The sequence below is a fragment of the Loxodonta africana genome, chromosome 16 (assembly GCF_030014295.1).
Source record: "Loxodonta africana isolate mLoxAfr1 chromosome 16, mLoxAfr1.hap2, whole genome shotgun sequence".
Lineage (NCBI taxonomy): Eukaryota > Metazoa > Chordata > Mammalia > Proboscidea > Elephantidae > Loxodonta > Loxodonta africana.
This window is the reverse complement of record NC_087357.1, coordinates 42,175,245-42,196,692: the sequence shown is the minus strand read 5'-3', so window position 1 is coordinate 42,196,692 and position 21,448 is coordinate 42,175,245. Positions and strand designations below refer to the sequence as shown.

At 40.1% G+C, this 21,448-nt stretch overlaps 1 protein-coding gene across 1 annotated transcript in view; it reads left to right on the top strand.

The window, feature by feature from the left end:
• Nucleotides 1-2,528: 2,528 nt before the first annotated feature.
• The window catches only part of KIF11 (kinesin family member 11), a 52,660-nt gene continuing 33,740 nt past the window's right edge, over nucleotides 2,529-21,448 (top strand). The window contains exons 1-10 of the mRNA XM_003409233.4: nucleotides 2,529-2,847; nucleotides 9,553-9,685; nucleotides 10,145-10,242; nucleotides 10,326-10,404; nucleotides 11,432-11,617; nucleotides 12,009-12,133; nucleotides 14,599-14,689; nucleotides 14,935-15,177; nucleotides 16,342-16,437; nucleotides 19,799-19,887. Coding sequence (XP_003409281.1) covers nucleotides 2,771-2,847; nucleotides 9,553-9,685; nucleotides 10,145-10,242; nucleotides 10,326-10,404; nucleotides 11,432-11,617; nucleotides 12,009-12,133; nucleotides 14,599-14,689; nucleotides 14,935-15,177; nucleotides 16,342-16,437; nucleotides 19,799-19,887 — 1,217 coding nt within the window. The 5' untranslated portion in view covers nucleotides 2,529-2,770. The remainder of the gene's footprint in view (nucleotides 2,848-9,552; nucleotides 9,686-10,144; nucleotides 10,243-10,325; nucleotides 10,405-11,431; nucleotides 11,618-12,008; nucleotides 12,134-14,598; nucleotides 14,690-14,934; nucleotides 15,178-16,341; nucleotides 16,438-19,798; nucleotides 19,888-21,448) is intronic.

Sequence of the window (21,448 nt, the reverse complement as noted above, 5' to 3'; positions counted from 1 at the left end):
AGAGGCGAGAATGGCAAGACTTTGTCTCACATATTTTGGACATGTTATTAGGAGGGACCAGATCCTGCAGAAGCACATCATGCATGGTAAGTTAGAGGGTCCAGAGGAAGACCCTCACTGAGATGGATTGACACAGTGGCTGCTACAATGGGCTCAAACATAGCAAGTATGGTGCAGGACCAGGCTGTGTTTCATTCTGTTGTACATGGGGTCACCGTGATTTGGAACCAACTCGATGGCACCTAACAACAACTTTGTGCAATCCTCTGTTCTAGATACTGGGAAAACAACAGTGAACAGGACAGACATGATCTCTGATGAAACTTACATTCTAGCTCAGGAGACAGAAAACATACAGACAATGTAATTACAAACTGTAGTGTCACGAAGGACTTAAACAGGCTCCTGAGATAGACAATTATAGGAGGGTGGAAAGACCTTTTTAAAGGGAAAGTTGAACTGAGATCTGAAAGATGAGAATGAATATGTCATGCAAAGAGCCAAAGAGTTTCCGGCACAGGGAACAGCAAGCATAAAGACCTGGCTGCTAGAAAGAACTTAGAAGCTCTGCAGTATAGTTGTGAGCTATGTGGAGAGTAGGTAGAGTTGACGTTGGCATAAGTAAGGTCTAGATCATGAGGTCCCTGCAGGGTATGGCAAAGAGTTTGAATTTTATGTGAAATACAATGAGAAGCCAGTGTAACTTTTTAAACAGATGAGGGACATGACCTGGTTTTTTTTGTTTTTGAAGATCCGGTCCTTTGTTGGGTGAATGCACTGGGGGTAGAGGATAGGAGCAGGAGTAGGAAAATCTGCCAAGGAGGCTGATGACAGTGGTCCATGGAAGAGATGAAGGGGACTTGGACGAGGGTGGTGGCAGAGAAAAAGCAACTGACGGGCATACCTTGGAGAAAGACCAACAGGACTGCACTGGACGGGGGAGTGAAGGAATCAAAGGTCCTATTTAGTGTCATGTGTCCATATTTAAAAGACTAAGATGGAAGTAAGGGGTTGACGAGTTGTTTTGGATATGTTGTTTGAGACGCTGGTGAGCCATCTAAGAGATGTAGGTAGATAGCTTACTATGTAGAATGGAGGTGACTAGTGGTCTGAGCTGTAGATGTTTCCCTGGGGAATATGGGGGAAAGGGGAGGAGCGAGAAGGAGACATTAGTGAGGGAACAAGGAGCTCTGGAGGCACAAAGGTTAAACGCTCGGCTGCTAAGCGAAGACTTGGTGGGTTTGAACCTACCTAGCGGCTCCGCCAAGAACTGGTGATCAGCTCCCATAAAGATTACAGTTTAGAAAACCCTGTGGGGCAGTTCTACTGTCACACGGGGTCGCTATGCATCGCAAAGGCCTTGACAGCACCTAACAACAGAGAAGGAACACCAAGAGATACGACGAGCTTTCCACTCTGCCAGGCCGTTGCCTTTTCCAACCTGTTGCCTTCGAGTCGATTCCAATTTATAGCGACCCTTTTCTAAGAAAGTAAAATAACATCTAGGTCCCTGTGGGCTACGTGTGGACCAGAAGCTAGCTCTAGGAGTTGATTAAGGTACAGGCCCCTGTCTCATTATTTCCCAGGCCTCTGACTCACTACTTCCCGGACTCCCAAACCAGATCAATCTCGGCTGCAACGCCCTATGAACACCGCCTAGACGTCCATATGGTGCCTACGGAAAGCCGGAGGCCACTGAAGGCCGGCGAGCCGGCGAGCACTGCATGCTGGGATTTGTAGGCTGACCGCCGACGGGAGTTAGCGCAAACTCCTTGGGAGTCGGCTGAAGGCGCTCCTTGTAGTTTCAGGGAAGCGGGTCTCTAACCTGCATCAGCCTGCAGCGCTGCTGTCCTAACACGCAAATCTGATCCTGCCTGGAACCATTTAGCAATGATGACTTCTTACAAGCTGAAGAATAAATTCAGAGTCCTTCAAATGACATTTAATGTCCATTTCCTCAGGATTTGGTACCAGTGGTAGCATCATCTCTTAGCATCTCTTCATACCATTCTGTACGCCGCCTTCAGGAAGGCGGCTCGCTTTGGACCTCCCCAAGGGTGTTTGGGTCCCTCTCCTGTGTACTTCCATAGCTCTCTCTTATAATTCTCTAATAATACTCACGGCCACCCTTTCCTGAGCGTTTACTATGTTCTAGACACAGTCTAAACTCATTAATTCTCACCACCACCCTTTGAGACAGTTACTCTTATTTTCATTTTGCAGATGAGAACGTTTCGGCTTAGAGACATTATGCAACTTAAACAAGGCCACGCAATTGGAAAGTGGAGGAGCCAGAATGTTACCATAGCAATTTCAGTCTTAACCCGAATGCTACGCTGAGTTGTCACACTCCGTTCACTCCGCGTTTCCCTCACTGGACTAAAAACTGGGAGGCGATAACAGAGCAGAGTTTTACATTCCCACGGGCCACGCCCACGACGACACCGCGTCCCATGGTGCCTTGCGCGCCCGCGCCGCGATTGGCCCGGCGACTCGGCTCCTTTTTCAAATTGAGGCGCGGAGTCGTTGCTTGGTTTCCCGGACTTCGGGAGGCGACGAGATTGGTGATTTCCGCGGCTGGGGCCGGTTCGGGGGAGAAGTCGTGGCCTGTCAGATCGCCAGGTGGAGAGCGGGAGCTCCGAGTCGCGTGTGTCGGTTCCCCCGGCCGCTAGGGAGGTGGGCACCCCGGCCCGCGCCGGCCGCCGCGCCCCTCGGCGCCTAGCAGCGCAGAAGCCCGCAGCTAGGCCTTGCTTTTTAGGCGAGGACCGTAATGGCGTCCCAGCCGAATTCCTCCGGGAAGAAGAAAGAGGAAAAGGGGAAGAACATCCAGGTGGTGGTGAGATGCAGGTAAGGCGAGGTTGGCAGGATTTGGATCGCCCGAGCTTTGCTCCTGGGTTCTCTCCTGCACGGTCTGCGACCCGACCTTCCTCCGTTCAAAGTTCCCCGCGTTCTGTTCGATAGAAATGATACTAGGTTGCTGTGATGAGTAGTGTCTATTTTCCGGGATAAAGCAAGGGCTGTATTGGATGTACTGGAGTGTATTTAAGCTGGTACTCAAAAAGCGCGTTTGATCATCGTTATTTAGTGGAAAGTGCATTCTTTTTTTAACTTATAAAGATGTTTCGCTTTTATATGCTGCTACGTCTAGTTTGTAGGTTTGGAAATAAGCTGCACACCTTCTTTGCAGATGTTTTAGCGCTTACATTGGGATTGTCATCTTTATCTCTAAAAACGTAATCATCTGCTCTAACTAGGTATTTTCTTCGTCACTAGTAAACATCACTGTATTTAAACTTTAAAAGTTAAGTCATAAGACGAGTGTATTTGTTGAAAGATCAAGGAGAAAATTTAAGCCAGTATAATACAACTATAGGTATAAGGTTTTGCTGCAACTTGGTCTTCCCTTTCTTTGCCTGTTGGTTCATAGACAGTTCAGACCCACACACCTTTTCCAGGGTGATGGTGTAGGTGTGTAGGGTGTTAACCCTCCCCTGACAGGTTTCCAAATAACTTCTTAGTTTTAAAATGAGTTAGTAAAGGAAGAACATTTATAGAAATTTCTGCTTAGAAATTAGTTTATTAAATTTTTTAGAGGCCCTGCACAGCTTACTTGTTGTATGTGTGTTTTTGCTTTAAACACTGTACCGACAACTATCTTTGCAAATATTCTGTAAATCTAAAGGAATTCTAAAATAAAAAGGTTATTAAGAAAAACTGTATCCACGAACTTTCTTAGGCTATTACTCAGCTCTGGTGAACTGAATTGTAGATATCCAAGGTTTCTAAACTAGGTGTGAGAATCTTCGGTGATAACCTTAAGTCTGGGGGATTACACTTACCAGTTACAAGTTACTAGTTGCTTGTTTTGAAGATTTAGTTTTTCAACAGCCTATATTACAAATGCAATTTTTTAGATTATTTTGATTGTTTAAAAAGCCAGGCATATTACTTTTTCTCTGTAGTTTTCTTTTGATTTTTTTGTTTTACTGTTACAAAATATTTCAGATCTATAAAGAGTTAAAAAGAACAGTGTACCAAACATCTGTGTATCTACCACCTAGATTAAGAAACAAAACAGTCATTACGGTTAGAGCCCCCTGTGTACTCCTTCTCATTCCTCTTCCTCCACTAGTTAATTTGGTATTAATCATCCCCATACAGGAGCCCTGGTGGCTCAGTGGTTAAGTGCTTGGTTACTAACCAAAAGGTTGGTTGTTCGAACTCACCAGCGGCTCCACAGGACCGTAAAGATTTACAGCCTTGGAAACCCTATGGGGCAGTTCTACTCTGTTCCACAGGGTCACTATGAGTAGAAATCAACTTGATGGCAAGGGGTTTGGTTTGGTTTTTGTATATTTCAAGACTTAGCTCTGAAGAGATTTCTTTTACTTTATCACCAGTGCAAAATGCTTTGTTGATAGTTGCTGTAGAGTAGACTCCAACTCATGGTGACCTCACGTACGACAGAATGAAATGTTGCCTGGTCCTGTGTCATCCTTACAACTGCCAGCAGGTTTGTTGTGGCTGTTGTGCCGCCGAGGGTCTCCCACGCCCTCCTTGGCCCTCCTCTTCTCCAAACATGATGGTCCAGGCAAGTCCCTGGGTGCAGTGGAAGCCTCTTGCTGCCAGGACCTCGCCTGGATCTTGACTGATGTGTGTCTTTGCTTATATCCTTTCTGGTTATAATAAATGGGTAATTTTAAGTGAAGGAGCCCCAGTGGCACAGTTGTTAAGAGCTTGGCTGCCAACTGAAAAGGTTGGTAGTTGGAACCCCCCAGGTACTCCTTGGGAGAAAGATGTGGTAGTCTGCTTCTGTAAAGATTTACAGCCTTCGAAACCCTATGGGGCAGTACTACCCTGTCCTATAGGGTCGCTGTGAGTCAGAATCAACATGACCAAAATGGGTTTATGGGTTAATTGTAAGTGGGTAATAGGTTTTTTTTTTTTTTTTAATAGGTAGTCTCCGTGAGTTCTACGAGTCATTCTAGTGAATTATAGAACCCAGTGGGGTGCAGTGACAGTCAACAGAGAAACTGGCCTTTGCCTATTTTGCAGGGGCTTTTTTTTTAAGAAGGACAGAGCCCTAACTTGTGGAAACCCAATTCTGGGAGCTTAGGGTCAGAGAAAGTGCCACGTGTGTGGCTGGTGTCAGGACCATGCAGTAGGAAAGTGGGGATATGAATTATCTTTACATTTTGGAAATTAGCCTTCTGTTGGCTATTATTAACATAGGTAAGGAGCCCTAGTGGTGCAGTGGTTAAGTGCTCAGCTCCTAACTGAATCATGTGCACTTTGAACCCACTAGCTGTTCCATGGGAAAAAGATGTGGCAGTCTGCTTCTGTAAAGATTTACAGCCTTGGAAACCCTGTGGGGCAGATGGACTCTGTCCTATAGCGTAACTATGCGTTGGAATTGTCTTGATGGCCACAAGTTATTAACACAGGTGTATACCTAGGAGTGAAATTCATTGTTTAACTTTTTGCAGAACTCCTAAATTGTTTTCTAAAGTGGCTGCACCTTTTTACATTCCCACTAGCACTAGAGGAAGGTTCCAGTTTTTCCACATCCTTGTCAACACTTATTATTTTCTATTTTTCTGATAATAGCTAACGGGTGTGAAGTGATATCTTATTGTGGTTTTGATTTGCATTTTTCTCAGGATTAATGAAGTTGAGCATCTTTTCATATGCTTATTGGACATTTATATATCTTTGGAGAAATGTCTAAGTCCTTTGCCCATTTTTAAAATTGGGTTAAGTTGTAAGTGTTCTTTATATATTCTGTATATTAAGCCCTGTCAGATGTATGATACCCCAAAATTTTCTCCCAGTCTGTACGTTGCCTCTTCATTTTTTGATAATGTCTTTTGATGCACAAAGATTTTTAATTTTGATGAAGTCCTGTTTATCTATTTTGTCTTTTGTTGCTTGTGCTTTTTATGTCATCTCTACGAATCCATTGTTGAAAACTATGCTTTCCAAAAATTTTATGGCTTTAATTCATACATTTAGGTCATTGATCCACTCTGAGTTAATTTTCATATATGATGTGAAGTATGAGTCCAGTTTCATTCTTTTGCATGTGGAAATTGAGTTGTCCCAGTACAATTTCTCGAAGAGACTATTCTTTTCTCATTGAATGGACTTGGCACTCTTGTTGAAAATCACTTGAGCATAGATGTATGGTTTTATTTCTAGACTCTGAATTTGTCTATATGTCTATCATTATATGAGTACTAGGCTGTTTGATTACTGTATCTTTATAGTATGTTTTGATATTAGAACTTGTGAGTCCTCCTAAAAACAAAAAAACAGAATCTATTGCCCTTGAGTTGGTACCAACTCATAGCGACCCTGTAGAACAAAGCAGAACTGCCTCATAGGGTTTCCAAGGCTGTAAATCTTTACAGAAGCAGTGCTGGTGGGTTTGAATTGCCAGCCTTTCAGTTAGCAGCTTAGTTAGCGCTTTACTGCTACACCACCCGGGCTTCTTGTGAGTCCTCCTACTGTATTCTTTTTCAATTTTTTGGGCTCTTTTTGGGCCCCTTGCAATTATTTGAATTTTTACATAAAAATTGATGTATTTGTTAGGATAATCAGCAGAAACCTTGCAACTTTTAATTAGAGAAGTCTAGATAGGAAAATAGTGGCTTGGCAGTACCTTCTTGTAGTACATACAGTCCTCAAAGTTCCTCTCTGGGATTTCTGATAACTTTCAGCAATGTGTGATCTGTGCGAATTTCCTATTCTGTCCTGACAATTTGAATGGTACGGAGTTGGTGACTTAATCACCTCATGGGGAGAGATTAGCACAGGGATGCCAGGAATAATAGACTAATTGGAAAAGCTTTGGCCACATGAGATCAATTCATGCCACTTGATCCTCTTGGCCTACCTCAATATAAGTGGTTCTGATTTAGTTTTGTTGAACTTTTAATAATACTGCATATTCATATGGGTTATATACATTGTGTCGGTTTACGCATAATTGGCAAATGACAGCATTACCAGTTATTACCTGGAAGTTGCTGAGGTAGATTTCCTGGTATTACAAATTTGGTCTTTGACCACTCAGAAACATGCTAGGGAGTGGGACATGCTAGGGGAAGTTGGGGTTTCCTTCTTAAATAAATAGCATCTTGGCTTGTTTAGAGATAAGGGGAAAGATAATTTCCTATGTGGAATTTCCTTCTAAAATGTGTGATACTTAATACAAGAAATAAACTCAGGTCAAGAGTGGGCCTCTACCTTTGGCCCAGATATGTGGTTGTTGTTGCATACCATTGAGTTGATTTTGACTCATAGCAGTCCCATGTGACAGAGAAAAACTGCCCCATAGGATTTTCTTGGCTGTAATCTGGCCTTTCTTCTGTTGCACTGCTGAGTGGGTTCAAACTGCCAACCTTTTGGTTAGCAGACAAGCTCTTAACCATTTGCGCTACCAGAGCTCCTAGATATGTGTAGTTGTTGTATACTGTGGAGTCATTTCCATCATGGTGACCTTGTATGAATGCCCCATAGGGTTTCCTAGGCTGTAATCTTTAGGGGAGCAGATTGCTAGATCTCTTCTTCCGTGGAACAGCTAGTGGGTTTCATCCACTGACCTTTTGGTTAGCAGCTGAGCTCCTAACCATTGTGCTTTGAAGGGATCCTTAGATTTGTAGTACCTGGAACCCATTGCCATCAAATCAATTCTGACTCCTGGTGACCCTGTAAGACAGAGTAGAACTGCCTCATGGGGTTTCCAAGGAGCAGCTGGTGGATTTGAATTGCTGACCTTTTGATCAGCACACAAATGCTTAATCACTGCTCCACCAGTGAGGTGATGTTTAGAAGAGCATATAAAGGATGTTGAAAGAACATATAGCAAAAATTTAATATGGTTTTGATTGAGACATGGATGATGGGAAGGACTCCCTGAGGAAATAATTTTTTTTTTTAATTAATTTTTATTGTGCTTTAAGTGAAAGTTTACAAATCAGGTCAGTCTCTCATACAAAAATTTATATACGCCTTGCTATACACTCCTAATTGCTCTCCCTTTAATGAGATAACACCCTCCACTCTCTCTCCTCGTGTCCATTCAGGTAGCTTCTGGCCCCCTCTGCCCTCTCATCTCCCCTCCAGACAGGAGATGCCAACATAGTCTTACGTGACCACTTGATCCAAGAAGCTCGTTCTTCACCAGTATCATTTTCCATCCACTATTCCAGTCCAATCCCTGTCTGAAAGGTTGGCTTTGGGAATGGTTCCTGCCCTGGGCTAACTGAAGGTCCGGGGTCCATGGCCTCTGGGGTCCCTCCAGTCCCACTCTGACCATTAAGTCTGTTTTTTTAACGAGAATTTGGGGTCTGCATTCCACTGCTCTCCTGCTCCCTCAGGATTTCTCTGTTGGGTTCTCTGTCAGGGCAGTCTTCGGTTGTGGCCGAGCACCATCTAGCTCTTCTGGTCTCAGGCTGATGTAGTCTCTGATTTATGTGGTCCTTTCTGTCTCTTAGGCTCATAATTACTTTGTGTCTTTGATGTTCTTCATTCTTCCTTGTTCCATGTGGGTTGAGACCCACCTTAGATGCATCTTAGATGGCCGCTTGCTAGCGTTTAAGACCCCAGATGCTACTCTCCAAAATGGGATGCAGAATGTTTGCTTAATAGATTGTATTATACCAGTTGACTTAGATGTCCTCTGAAACTGTGGTCCTCAAACCTCCTCCCCTGCTACCTTGGCCTTTGAAGTGTTCAGTTTATTAAGGAAACTTCTTTGTTTTTGGTTTACTCCATTTGTGTTGACCTCTCCTGTATTGTGCATTGTCTTTCCCTTCACCTAAAATGAAACTTTCCTACTATCTAATTAGTGAATAAGGAAATAATTTTTGAAGTTAAGTGCTTCCTTAGCATTTCAGATGAATGAGGACTCTTGATCCAGTCTGCTTGGGTTCATAACTCTGCTCTGGCACTTACCAGGATAATCTTGGGCAATCTAGCTTTTCTGGGCCTGTTTTTTGAAAAATGGGGCTAATTAGAGTACCAACATAACAGTGTTGTCAGAACAAAGGGAGTTAGTTAATACATGTAAAGTACTTGAGATTGTGAGTACCTGGTACATAGTAATTGCCCTACGTATTAGTCATTATTTTTATGTTGTGCCGGGTACACACTGGCGAGTTTATATTTTAAACAAATTTGTCATACTCTTTCTAGTGAATCATAATGTAACTTGATCAGATTGTAAGAATAGTGGAAATACAATTCTGAAAAATAAATTTGGCGTTTTTTACAAGTTAAATTCTGTTAACATTTACTCTAAGAAGCTGTCAGAATTGTAATGTTTTGCATACTTTTGAAAGTTAAGTAAAAAACAACTGATTAAATTTTTGGGAATTAAGGCCCTTAAAATTCTGCTGTTGCTTTAGCAGTATTGTTTAATCCTCACCGCCAATAGTGAAAGTAGTCAGAACTTCACATTGTTCTTAGTTGTCTGAAGTAGCTAATGAAAATGTCATTACTAATCTGGTAACTAAGAGTTCTTGAATAACTTTGTGTATTTTTTTATAGACCATTTAATTTGGCAGAGCGGAAAGCTAACGCCCATTCTGTAGTAGAATGTGATCATGTACGAAAAGAAATTAGTATACGAACTGCAGGATTGGCTGACAAGAGCTCAAGGAAAACATATACTTTTGATATGGTACTTAATTTCTTTTTAAAATGGTGTTATTTCTTAATTACCTATTAATCCAAAGATTTCCTGGTGTATATATATATAACTCCTGGAAACCCTGGTGGCATAGTGGTTAAGTGCTACGGCTGCTAACCAAGAGGTCAGCAGTTTGAATCCACCAGGCACTCCTTGGAAACTCTATGGGGCAGTTCTACCCTGTCCTATAGGATTGCTATGAGTCAGAATCGACTCGACGGCACTGGGTTTGGTTTTTTGGTTTTATATTACTCCTAGGTTCTCTAATAAGTGTATAATTAGGAATTCCAATTGACTCTGAGATGTCAAATGGTTTCTAGTGGTGCTGAATGAATTAATATGCTAAACAAAATTATTAATATGAGTAACTTGGGATAATTTCTTTTTTGGGGGGAAGATTTCTTGGAGAAATTATTTTAAGAAATATTTAGATTTTTTTTGTTTTGATAGGTTTTTGGAGCATCCACTAAACAAATTGATGTTTACCGAAGTGTTGTATGCCCAATTTTGGATGAAGTTATTATGGGCTATAATTGCACTATCTTTGCGTAAGTAGAACACTGTTTTTCAAATTGATGAAACATTTTATATAGGTGTATTTGTTTTTGATCACTTTTGTTAATTTTGACAGGTATGGCCAAACAGGCACTGGGAAAACCTTTACAATGGAAGGTGAAAGGTCACCTAATGAAGAGTATACCTGGGAGGAGGTATTTATTGTTTATGACAGACTTCTGTCTCTAACGTGGGCCAAAATTTAACTGAATAGAACTTGATTGAGGGCCTCTGTCTTGAAATAGAGAAGATCAGAGTACCCAGGTCAATGTAAATTTAGGATAAACTATTTTTTTTATTACTGTAGTAAAATTAAAGTATATGGTATGGTTCCCGTTTAATAAACATACAGTCTTGTTGGGAGAGAACCAATGTATTTGGCATAGTTAAATGACAAGACGGGTGTTTTGTACACAATAGTTAAAGCAGAATTTTGTGGAATAGTGGAGTATGAGTAGGGCCTGAAAGAAAGAGCTTCGTAGTGAGGGAATGAGTCTCAAAAAGCATAGTGGGGGTAGTATGTTACTTTCATTAGTGATGACCTTGAGTCTTCAAGAAATTATGGTCACTATATTGTTTAATATAGAAAACATACAGTACATTTCACAAAGATTTCCATCAAATGTGTTTAAATCTAATTTAGTCTAATGACTAAGTTGATTTTCCAAATTATTAACATTTAGGTAGAACCTTTTTTCTAGTAGATATGTATTGGAGGCATCTATTTACTTTGTTAATGGATAATAGAATTGTAACCATAGGATATATGGAATAGACTGAATGCACAGTTTAAAAATTTAGAGATGCATAACAATTTTATTAAAGATACTTGGATATTCTGACATCTTTATGTCAGAATTAGTAACATTCTGTTAGATGGGCCATTTTTATCATTCTCTCATTAAAAGATGGAAAGAATTGTTGAATTTGGCTTTTTAAGTAGGTTCAGTTGGCTTCTGTGTAATGCTCAGATGTAAAGCTGGCTGACAGGTATGTTTAGAGTTGTGGAAGGGATGAAGAAAAATAATTACTGTTGAACAGACTGTTGTGAATGACTTGTCTTTGCTAATATTAGGTTTTTTTTTTTTTTTTAATTTGCTTTGGTAAATTGTTATCTGTGTTTTAACTACCACGGTAAATGGTATTGTTTCTTTATATTAATCCTTATTAATATAATTTCAGGATCCCTTGGCTGGTATAATTCCACGTACCCTTCATCAGATTTTTGAGAAACTTACTGATAATGGTACTGAATTTTCAGTTAAAGTATCTCTGTTGGAAATCTATAATGAAGAACTTTTTGATCTCCTTAATCCATCTACTGATGTTTCTGAGAGACTACAAATGTTCGATGATCCCCGTAACAAGGTACCTCTGTCTTTGAGAATGAAAGGTCTCTAAATTTTAATGTGTGATGCTTTGAGAAGTCAGAATACTATTGTATTTTAACCAATCTAATGGATTTTTTTTTATATAATTTTTATTCTGCTTTAAGTGAAAGTTTACAAATCAAGTCAGTCTCTCACACATAAACCCATATACACCTTGCTACACACTCCCAGTTACTTTCCCCCTAACGAGACAGCCCGCTCTCTCCCTACACTCTCTCTTTTCGTGTCCGTTTCGCCAGCTTCTAACCCCCTCCACCCTCTCATCTCCCCTCCACGCAGGAGATGCCAACATAGTTTCAAGTGTCCACTTGATCCAAGAAGCTCACTCCTTACCAGCACTAATGGATTTTTTTTTGATATTTTGTCAGAGGGGAGTGATAATCAAAGGTTTAGAAGAAGTTACAGTGCACAACAAGGATGAAGTCTATCAAATTTTGGAGAAGGGGGCAGCAAAAAGGACAACTGCAGCAACTTTGATGAATGCATACTCTAGGTAAGAAAGCTATAGTCTCCTCCCAACCTTATTTTCTTTTTAAGAAGAATTGGAAGCTTGGGGGAAGTCAAACTGGAGTGAATTGAGATATGTGGATTGTGTGCTCTAACGAGGGGGCCTTGGTAATTGAGAAACTTGAGATTTATAGAGAAGGGGCCAGTATTAGAAGAATGTTGAAAGGAGGACAAAGAGAAGTTGAACTAGAGAAGTATTAGACTTTTTTAAGCAGAAATCTTTTTTTTCAAATGAAATTGTGCATGTGAGTCCAGTGTATATGATACTAATATGTGGCTGCTATAGTTGATTTAGGGATATTTGGAGGCTTACTTCTTTAGCCTCATGAAAGTGGCCCCTGAGGCACTTTTCTAGAGCTCCTAGGGATTCTTAGAACATAGTTTGAAAACCACTGGTTTGAATAAGGCTTAGAAAAAAGTCAAATGGCTTTATTTTAAAATGGCTTCATTTTAATGTAGGAAGACACATGATCACTAACAGTGGCTTTCTTGTTGGGGGGGAGGACATATTTGAGAACATCGCTATAGGATGAATCCTAAATTCTAGGAAAGCAGTTTACCAAGACAATGGTGTTTCTTTCTGCTGGTCTTTAAAGGAAACATCAGAGTGTAATGGGAAGAGCAATGGATTGAGAGGTAGATATTTGTGTTTAGTCCCAGCTCTACAGTTAACTAAATATTTGACTTGGGGCAACTAAATGAGCTTATCTGAACATCAGAGGCAACTAGGTAAATTTATATGCATATCAGTTTCCCTGAGCTACAAAATGATTGTTAAGGACTAAATAACTTACTTCTGTGGTCCCTTATCTTTGAAAATGTCTATAAAATGCTATAACAATTATAATTGCAGCTATGTAAAATATATTTGCATTTAAAGAAGGGAGAAAAATAGCATAACGTGGAAGTAGTTAAGATAATGAAATTGTAGGTGATTTCAAAATTTTAATTAAATTTCCCTTTTAATGGCTTTTCGATAAAAGGGAAATTTCATTGATTTGTAACTTAATTTGACAGAATTCGGAGGAATGAACTGAAGACTAGGTAAATTTTCTTTTCTTTTCTTTTTAGCTACCTTTATCTGAAATATAAAATTCCTGTTCTATGTTGTTGTTAGGTGCCATTGAATCAGTTCCGACTCATAGTGACTCTATGCACAATAGAATGAAACACTGCCTGGTCCGATGCCATCCTCACAGTCATTTTTATGTTGAGCTCATTGTTGCAGCCACCCTGTCAGTCCATCTCACTGAGGGTCTTTCTCTTTTTTGCTGACCCTCTACTTTACCAAGCATGATGTCCTTCTCCAGGGATTGATCCCTCCTGATAACACGTCCACAGTATGTGAGACGAAGTCTCGCCATCCTTGCTTCTAAGGAATATTCTATTACTCCATACATTTGTATAATTTAGGACTCCCTTTTTCTTAAATGCAGACTAGAATAAAGGTCTCTTTTTATGAATTTATGTGCTAAAGATTATGAAAAGTTTATCCAATTTTCCAAAATCAGAATTGACTTCTATGTTTAATTACATTAATTCTATAATTTTAGTTTAGGAATGGGTAGATGATGGTAGAAAAATATGAGGTGAATATTATAATTCCAATCTATATGTTTATATCTTACTTGTACCCTCCCCTTTTTCTGTAAAAATGCTTAGTGTACTTTTTTTCTGAGTAATAACTGAAAGCACAAAGAAGAAAGTTAAAAATTAGTCCACCATTAATGACTTGTTAATAAACATAGTGATGTTCACCAAATATCATTGATACAGGAAGGAAAGATGTCTTTGGTCTATATAATTTTGTTTCCCTCAGATAAAAGCTGAATGTCAGTATTTAGCATAAGGTAGACTTTTGAACACTTTATAGTCTAGCCACAGTTATTTTGTAGTATTTCAGTAATCATTACTATTTACAATTTTCTGATGTTCAGGAGGAGGAATTACGTATTTCTCGTGGTATTCTCAGAGAGGAATGTATTTTGACAACAGGGACTAATCTAATGACTTGCCTGGTGCTGCTTGAATTATGGTAATGATGTATTTTGAGTGGTTTTCTTATGAATAAGATTCAGTGCAAGCCTGTGTAAGGAGCGATTAGATCCTCGGACCCCTTCCCTTCTGACACATTCAAGGAACTGCCCCAACTCCAACCCACATCCAGCTTTCAGAGATAACTAAGGATTCTAGTTCCTAAGTTTTTCTGGGCTTTAGCGGTTTTTAGGTAGATTCTTATTGGGGTCTCCCCTGCAGGGTGCAGGTATGAGAAAGCAAAAACTTAAACACTGTTCTAGCTACCTTCCATCTTCCAGAATCTTATCACTATCTCCTGTCTGGCATCTTTCTCTGCCCTGTGAATTTCAATCTTCCTTGCAGTTTTGAATATTTGATTGAAAGCAAATAACGTTTTGCATTATAATGACTGGGCAACTCAATCTTGTTTTCTAGTCGTTCGCACTCAGTTTTTTCTGTTACAATACATATGAAAGAAACTACGATTGATGGAGAGGAGCTTGTTAAAATTGGAAAGTTAAACTTGGTAAGCATCTTCCTTAATACCATTGTTTTTTTCTTGACCAGTCACAGAGTGGCTTGAAATCTTGTACCTCTAAGCAATATTTTTGTAGTTACTGGGTTATTAGCTTTGTAGTGGTAGAAGAAATTTGTTAGTTATACAGAAATTATTTCGTTGGCTGTTTCATACATTATAGATAGTATGAGAATGAAAGTCTTCAAGTCCAAATTCAGTAGACTAAATATTTATTTTTATTTTTTAAATTAAAGGTTGATCTTGCAGGAAGTGAAAACATCGGCCGTTCTGGAGCAGTTGACAAGAGAGCACGGGAAGCTGGAAATATCAATCAATCTCTGTTGACTTTGGGAAGGGTTATTACTGCTCTTGTAGAAAGAACACCTCATGTTCCTTATCGAGAATCTAAACTAACTAGAATTCTCCAGGATTCTCTTGGGGGTCGTACAAGAACATCTATAATTGCAACAATTTCTCCAGCATCTATCAGTCTTGAGGTGAGCCCTTTGAAAGGTATATGCAAATGTCGTAGCTGTAATTCTTGTTTAGCTGCGGCATGTCTAAAAAGTTCATTAATAAGCTCCTTTTGTTCTGTACTATATTATAAAAGAATGTGGACATTGCCCTTATATAGAAGAGAACACCACTGAAAGATTGTCTTTCTCCTTCCTGGCAGAGTTTTTAACCTTAAAAAGCCAATTACTTAATGGCTTTTTCCACACAGTCTTCAGAGAAAATTGCTGTGGTCATTAGTGCTATGGAAATTTAATTGAGGACTCAGAAGTGGGTCAGGTGGATGCTAGCGTTATATAGGGCGCTAGAGAGCATCGAAGATGGGGTTAGAGATGTGAGAAGAGATGGAAAAAGTTAGCAAGAAAGGTGATAAAATCTACTTTTACTTTATTGTTATTATCTGTTTATCTGCTGTAGAGTTAGAAGGTCTCTAGCTCCCCTGTCATTTTTTGAACATCTTTATTGAGATACAATTCATATAAAATTCACCCATTTAAAGTGTACAATTCAACAGTTTTAGTATGTTCACAGTTTTGCAGTCATCACCATTTATCTAATTGCAGAACATTTTCATTATCCCTGAAAGAAACCCTGTATCTGTTAGCAGTCGCTCCTCTTATGACCCCTCTTCAGCCCCTAGCAACCACTAATCTACTTTCTGTCTCTATGGATTTGCCTGTTTTGGACATTTCATATAAATGGAATCAGTATGTGGTCTTTTTGTGACTGACTTCTTTCACTTAGCATAATGTTTTTAAGGTTCATCCATGTCGTAGCTTGTATCAGTACTTAATTCCTTTTTATGGCTAAATACTATTCCATTATATGGATAGATGACATTTTATTTACCCATTCATGGGTTGATAGAATATATTGAGTTTTAAGACTAATCTAAATGAAAAAAAAATTGGATTGAATTATAAAATTATAAATTTAGAGTCCCTAAAAATTGAAGAGAAGGAAAAAGAGAAACTGTAAGTATCTCTTCAAAAACCTTTTTTGTAAAGTTTGGGAATAATAGTCCTAATGGGTAGGTTTTTAAACTAGCTATTACCATAAATTATTACCTGTAAGTTATATATTACATTTTAGATAGTATTACTACAATAATCTCAGTGTCTTCAGTGATTGGCCTTTTTTCATGACAGGAAACTCTGAGTACATTGGAATATGCTCATAGAGCAAAGAACATATTGAATAAACCTGAAGTTAATCAGAAACTCACCAAAAAGGCTCTTATAAAGGTAATTGTGAATTTTTGTGGAGTAATGTAATCCTATTTGACACATGTGAAAATAAGGCACTGAAACAGATCATTATTAAATAATCTGTTAAATTGCCTGTGGTAAGGCTTTTCATCTAGTGATTTAAACTAAATACCTTGTATGTTAAAAACATTTTTTTATAATGTTAATATGTTGAGTTTACCAGCTATATCAATTTAGTTGGCACCATCAAAAAAGTTTGCACATTTATGAAATTTATTTATTTATTTGCAGCTTCGAGGCATAATTTACATACCATAACATTCACACATTATAAGTGTATATTTCAGTGGTTTTTAGTAAATTGATAGAGTTTTGCAACTTCACTACAATCCAGTTGTGGGAAATTTCTACTCGTAATTCAATCATTCTTTCTTTCTTTTTTTTTATTATACTTTAGGTGAAGGTTTACAGAGCAGGTGAAGGTTTATAGTTTCTCATTAAACAATTAATACACATTATTTTGTGACATTGGTTGCCATCCCCGCGACACATCAACACTCTCCCCTTCTTGACACTGGGTCCCTCATTACCAGCTTTCCTGTCCCCTCCTGCCTTGTTGTCCATGCCCCTGGGTTGGTGTACCCATTTAGCCTTGTTTTGTTTTATGGGGCCTGCCTAATCTTTAGCTGAAGCAAAAGCCTCAGGAGTGACTTCATTACTGAGCTAAAAGGGTGTGCGGGGGTGATACTCTGAGGGTTTCTCCAGTCTCTGCCAAGTCAGTAAGTCTGTGGTGGTAGCCAGACAGCATCTAATTGTGTTGGACTCAGTCTGGTGGAGGCTGTGGTAGTTGTGGTCCATTAGTCTTGGACTAATCTTTCCATTGTGTCTTTGGTTTCCTTCATTCTCCCTTGCTCCAGATGGGGTGAGACTGCTCACAAGCTTTTAAGACCTCAGATGCTACTCGCCAAAGTAGAATGTAGAACATTTTGTTTATAAACTATGTCATGCCATTTGAGCTAGATGTTTCCCAAAACCATGGCCTCTAGAGCCCTCAGCCCAGCAATTCCGTCCTTCAGGAAGTTTGGATGTGTCCGTGGAGCTTTCATGACCTTGTCTTGGACAAGTTGTGCTGGCTTCCCCAGTATTGTGTACTGTCTTACCCTTCACCAAAGTTTCCACTTGTCCATTTAGTGTTTTTCCCTCTTCGGTCATTCTTCCTTCATTGACTAGCTGGGCTATCTCAGCTTCCCAGGGGTATAGTTCTTATAAGAAATGCAGGACAAATGCTTGATTTATTTCCTTTATTTGCTAGTTTTCAGAATAATTAGTTGGTTCCCTAACTCTTTTAGTGTCATTATAAACTCACTGGACTTCACATATTTGTGTCTCAATCCATTGTAGTTATTATCTTCATTGATATTTAAATTGCCTCATCTGTGGGCACCTCTTCAAGTCGGTTCCTGAGTCCCTTTCATTATCCTTAGTAGGTTTCCTTAGCTTCCTTCCCATCTTGTTGGGCAAGGTGTTCCAGGTTTATCTTGAATATTTCCTGTTTTAGCCCTAGAATCAGACATTGCTGTAAGGAATCCTAGTTCCTTTTAGTGTGAAATGCTATTTGGAGAGGAACCTGGTGTAAAAATGGCATGGAGACATCAGACTTCCTCCTCTAACTTCATAAGGAGGAGATAGAATCACCATCAACGTCAGCCCAAGGCTGATTCCCATGAGGTGGAGGTCAAGCATACCTCTACTCTCCAGCCTTTTTACCAATTCTGATACCAGCCGTCCCTTCCACAGCACTCTACTTCTCTGCTGGGTTCAGTAATTCATTGCAGTGACCACACAGAACCCACAGACCATACTCGTAATTATGAGATTTATTAGGGAAGTAACAGGTTACATTTCAGGATCAGAATCAATCTGGAAGTAACAGGAACAACTCAGGACACAGTTCTATGATCAGGACAGCTTTTTCTCGGCTGTGCCCACAGACAGGCCTCTGCCACTGGGCCCTCACTCTCGACCTTGGCCTCCACCCTTCTTTATTTATTGTGCTTTAAGTGAAAGTTTACAAATGAAGTCAGTCTCTCATACAAAAACTTATATACACATTGCTATGTACTTCTAGCTGCTCTCCTCCTAATGAGACAGCATACTCCTCCTCTCCACCTTGTATTTCCCACGTCCATTCAGCCAGCTCCTGTCCTCCTCTGCCTTCTCATCTCACCTCCAGACAGAGCTGCCCACATAGTCTTATGTGTCTATTTGAGCCAAGAAGCTCACTCCTCACCAGTATCATTTTCTGTCTTATAGTCCAGTCCAATCCCTGTCTGAAGAGTTGGCTTCGGGAATGGTTCCAGTCCTGGGCTAACAGAAGGTCCGGGGACCAGGGCCTCTGGGGTCCCTCTAGTCTCAGTCAGACCTTTATGTCTGGTCTTTTTATGAGAATTTGAGGTCTGCATCCCACTGTTCTGCTCCTGCAGGGATTCTCTGTTGTGTTCCCTGTCAGTGCATTCGTTGGTGTAGCCGGACACCATCTGGTTCTTCTGGTCTCAGGCTGATGTAGTCTCTGGTTTATGTGGCCCTTCCTGTCTCTTGTTGGCCCCCACTCTTGGCCTTGGCCCCCGCTTGGGCAAGTGTTACAAAGCTCTTTAGGTCTCCGATAAGTACTTGGAGGCACACCACTCTATCAAGAAGCCTCATTGCCCAAAGGCACTCAGCTCTCTCATTCCATTAGCTGGGAAATCCAATGTAGCTGCTTCGCTCTGTGGGCCACGAAGCCTATCGTGCCATATTGCATTGGTCTCCTGTTTCCTGCCGTCTTGTGCTGCTGCCGCCTACAGTGTTAACAGCTCTCCCTATCTCCTGGATCTAGGAAGTTCTCAGCACAGAGACCCAGGGTCCAAAGGACACATTCTTCTTGGTGGTAGTGAGGTTCCCCCCAACCTCTGGGATTGACTCTTTTTAAGCCTAATGGGATGGCAAAACAGATCAATCCCTTACAAGAGTTCCATGCACCTTATTTGCATTAGCAAAACCGTCCAGTCCCCTTGGTGGGCCACAAGCACCTTGTTTACATACATAGTCCCACCCAATCATTTTGTGGGAATTACGGGACCATGGTTAGAAGGATCATATTAAAGCAATTCACTGCACTGCACCTGGGCATTGGAAGTTGTGTCTTTTTCTTAAGAAGCTCTTATTTTTATAATGAGTACATTTGAAGGAGCTTTGAAAGCTTTTGAAAAGTTTTATTTTTAAACAGATTAATCATCGATTGAATTTGTATGTGTTTTAAAAAACATGAAAAGGCTAACTTTGTTTTATTTGTGTTATATTTCCTCCAAACTGAATGAAAAACTTAAGTGTTAACACCTACAACGTTTCTCTTGTATAGGAGTATACAGAAGAGATAGAGCGCTTAAAACGAGATCTTGCTGCAGCCCGTGAGAAAAATGGAGTGTACATTTCTGAAGAAAATTTTAGGTAAGCCCTTGGCTTCCAAGTTTATGGTTACTTCCTAAGACTAGGCATTTTCTGACGACCCACCGTTTGAAGTAAAATTTACTTATGTGGCAGTAAGTAAAACCTTTTTGTCTAGTGCCTCCTATGACTGCTTCTTTTCATTTTAACATTAACAAGTAGTTTTCAAACACTTGTTTTAGAATGTTTTTATTAACTTTTTATATTTAAATAATTATAGATCCACATGAAGCTGCAGAAAGAGTACAGAAAGGCCCCATGTATTATTCTTCACACATCTTCCCTTAATGGTTACCTCTTTGTACTGGTTTCCTAGGGCTGCTGTAACAAAATACCACGAACCGCGGGCGGCTGATAAAAACAGAAACTTATTGTCTCACACTTCCTGGAGGCTGAGAGTCTGAGATAGGGGTGTTGGCCATATAGTTTTATCCCGAAGCTTTGAAGGAAAATCTTTTTTATGCTTCTGTCCTAGCCTCTGGAAGCTCCAGGCATTCTTTGGCTTGCAGCTGCAGTATCACATGGCATGCTTCTTCTGTCTTCTATGTGTATCTTTTCTTTTATAAGGGCACCAGCCATTGAGGATTGGAACCCACCCTACTCCAGTATGACCTCATGTTAAGCTAACTAGTAACATCTTTAATGATCCCATTTCCAAACAGGGTCACATTCAGAGGTACAGGGGTTAGGACTCCAGCATGTCTTTTTGTGGGGCACAATTCAATCCATAACATTTTCGTGTATCTGTAGTACAATATCAAAACTAGGAAATTGAAATTGGTACAATGTATGTATAGTTCTATGCCACTTTATCATGTGTGTAGATTTGTGAAACCGCCACCGCGATCAAGATATAAAACTGTTCCATCACCACAAAGATCTCCTTTGTTACTACACCTTTCTAGTTACACCTGCCCACCTACCCTAACAGTCCCTACCCCCTGACAGCCACTAATCTGTTTTAAACTTTTTAAGCCTTGGAGTAGTAAAAACAGCAACAATATCAACAGAGAACAGAAGAGGAAGAAGGCAAGCAGGGTACTAGTGATCATAACTTGAAAATTCCTGATTATATTTATCCTGGAAGGTATTGCTGTTGAGTCGATTCCAACTCACAGGAGGATGAATTTGAAGGGCATACCTTTTCTTTTTTTATTGTACTTTAAATGAAGGTTTACAGAACAAACTCGTTTCTCATTAAACAGTTAGTAAACGTATTGTTTTATGACGATGGTTAACAATCCCACAACATGTCAACACCCTCCCTTCTCGACCTTGGGTTCCCTATTACCAGCTTTCCTGTGCCCTCCTGCCTTCTAGTCCTTGCCCCTGGACTGATGTGCACCTTTAGTCTTGTTGTCTTGTTTTGTTTTATGGGCCTGTCTAATCTTTGGCTGAAGGGTGAACCTCAGGAGTGACTGCATTACTGAGCTGAAAGGGTGTCTGGGGGCCATACTCTCGAGGTTTCTCCAGTCTCTGTCAGGCCAGTATGTCTGGTGTTTTTTTTTGTGAGTTAGAACTTTGTTCTACATTTTTCTTTAGGCCTGTCCAGGACCCTCTATTG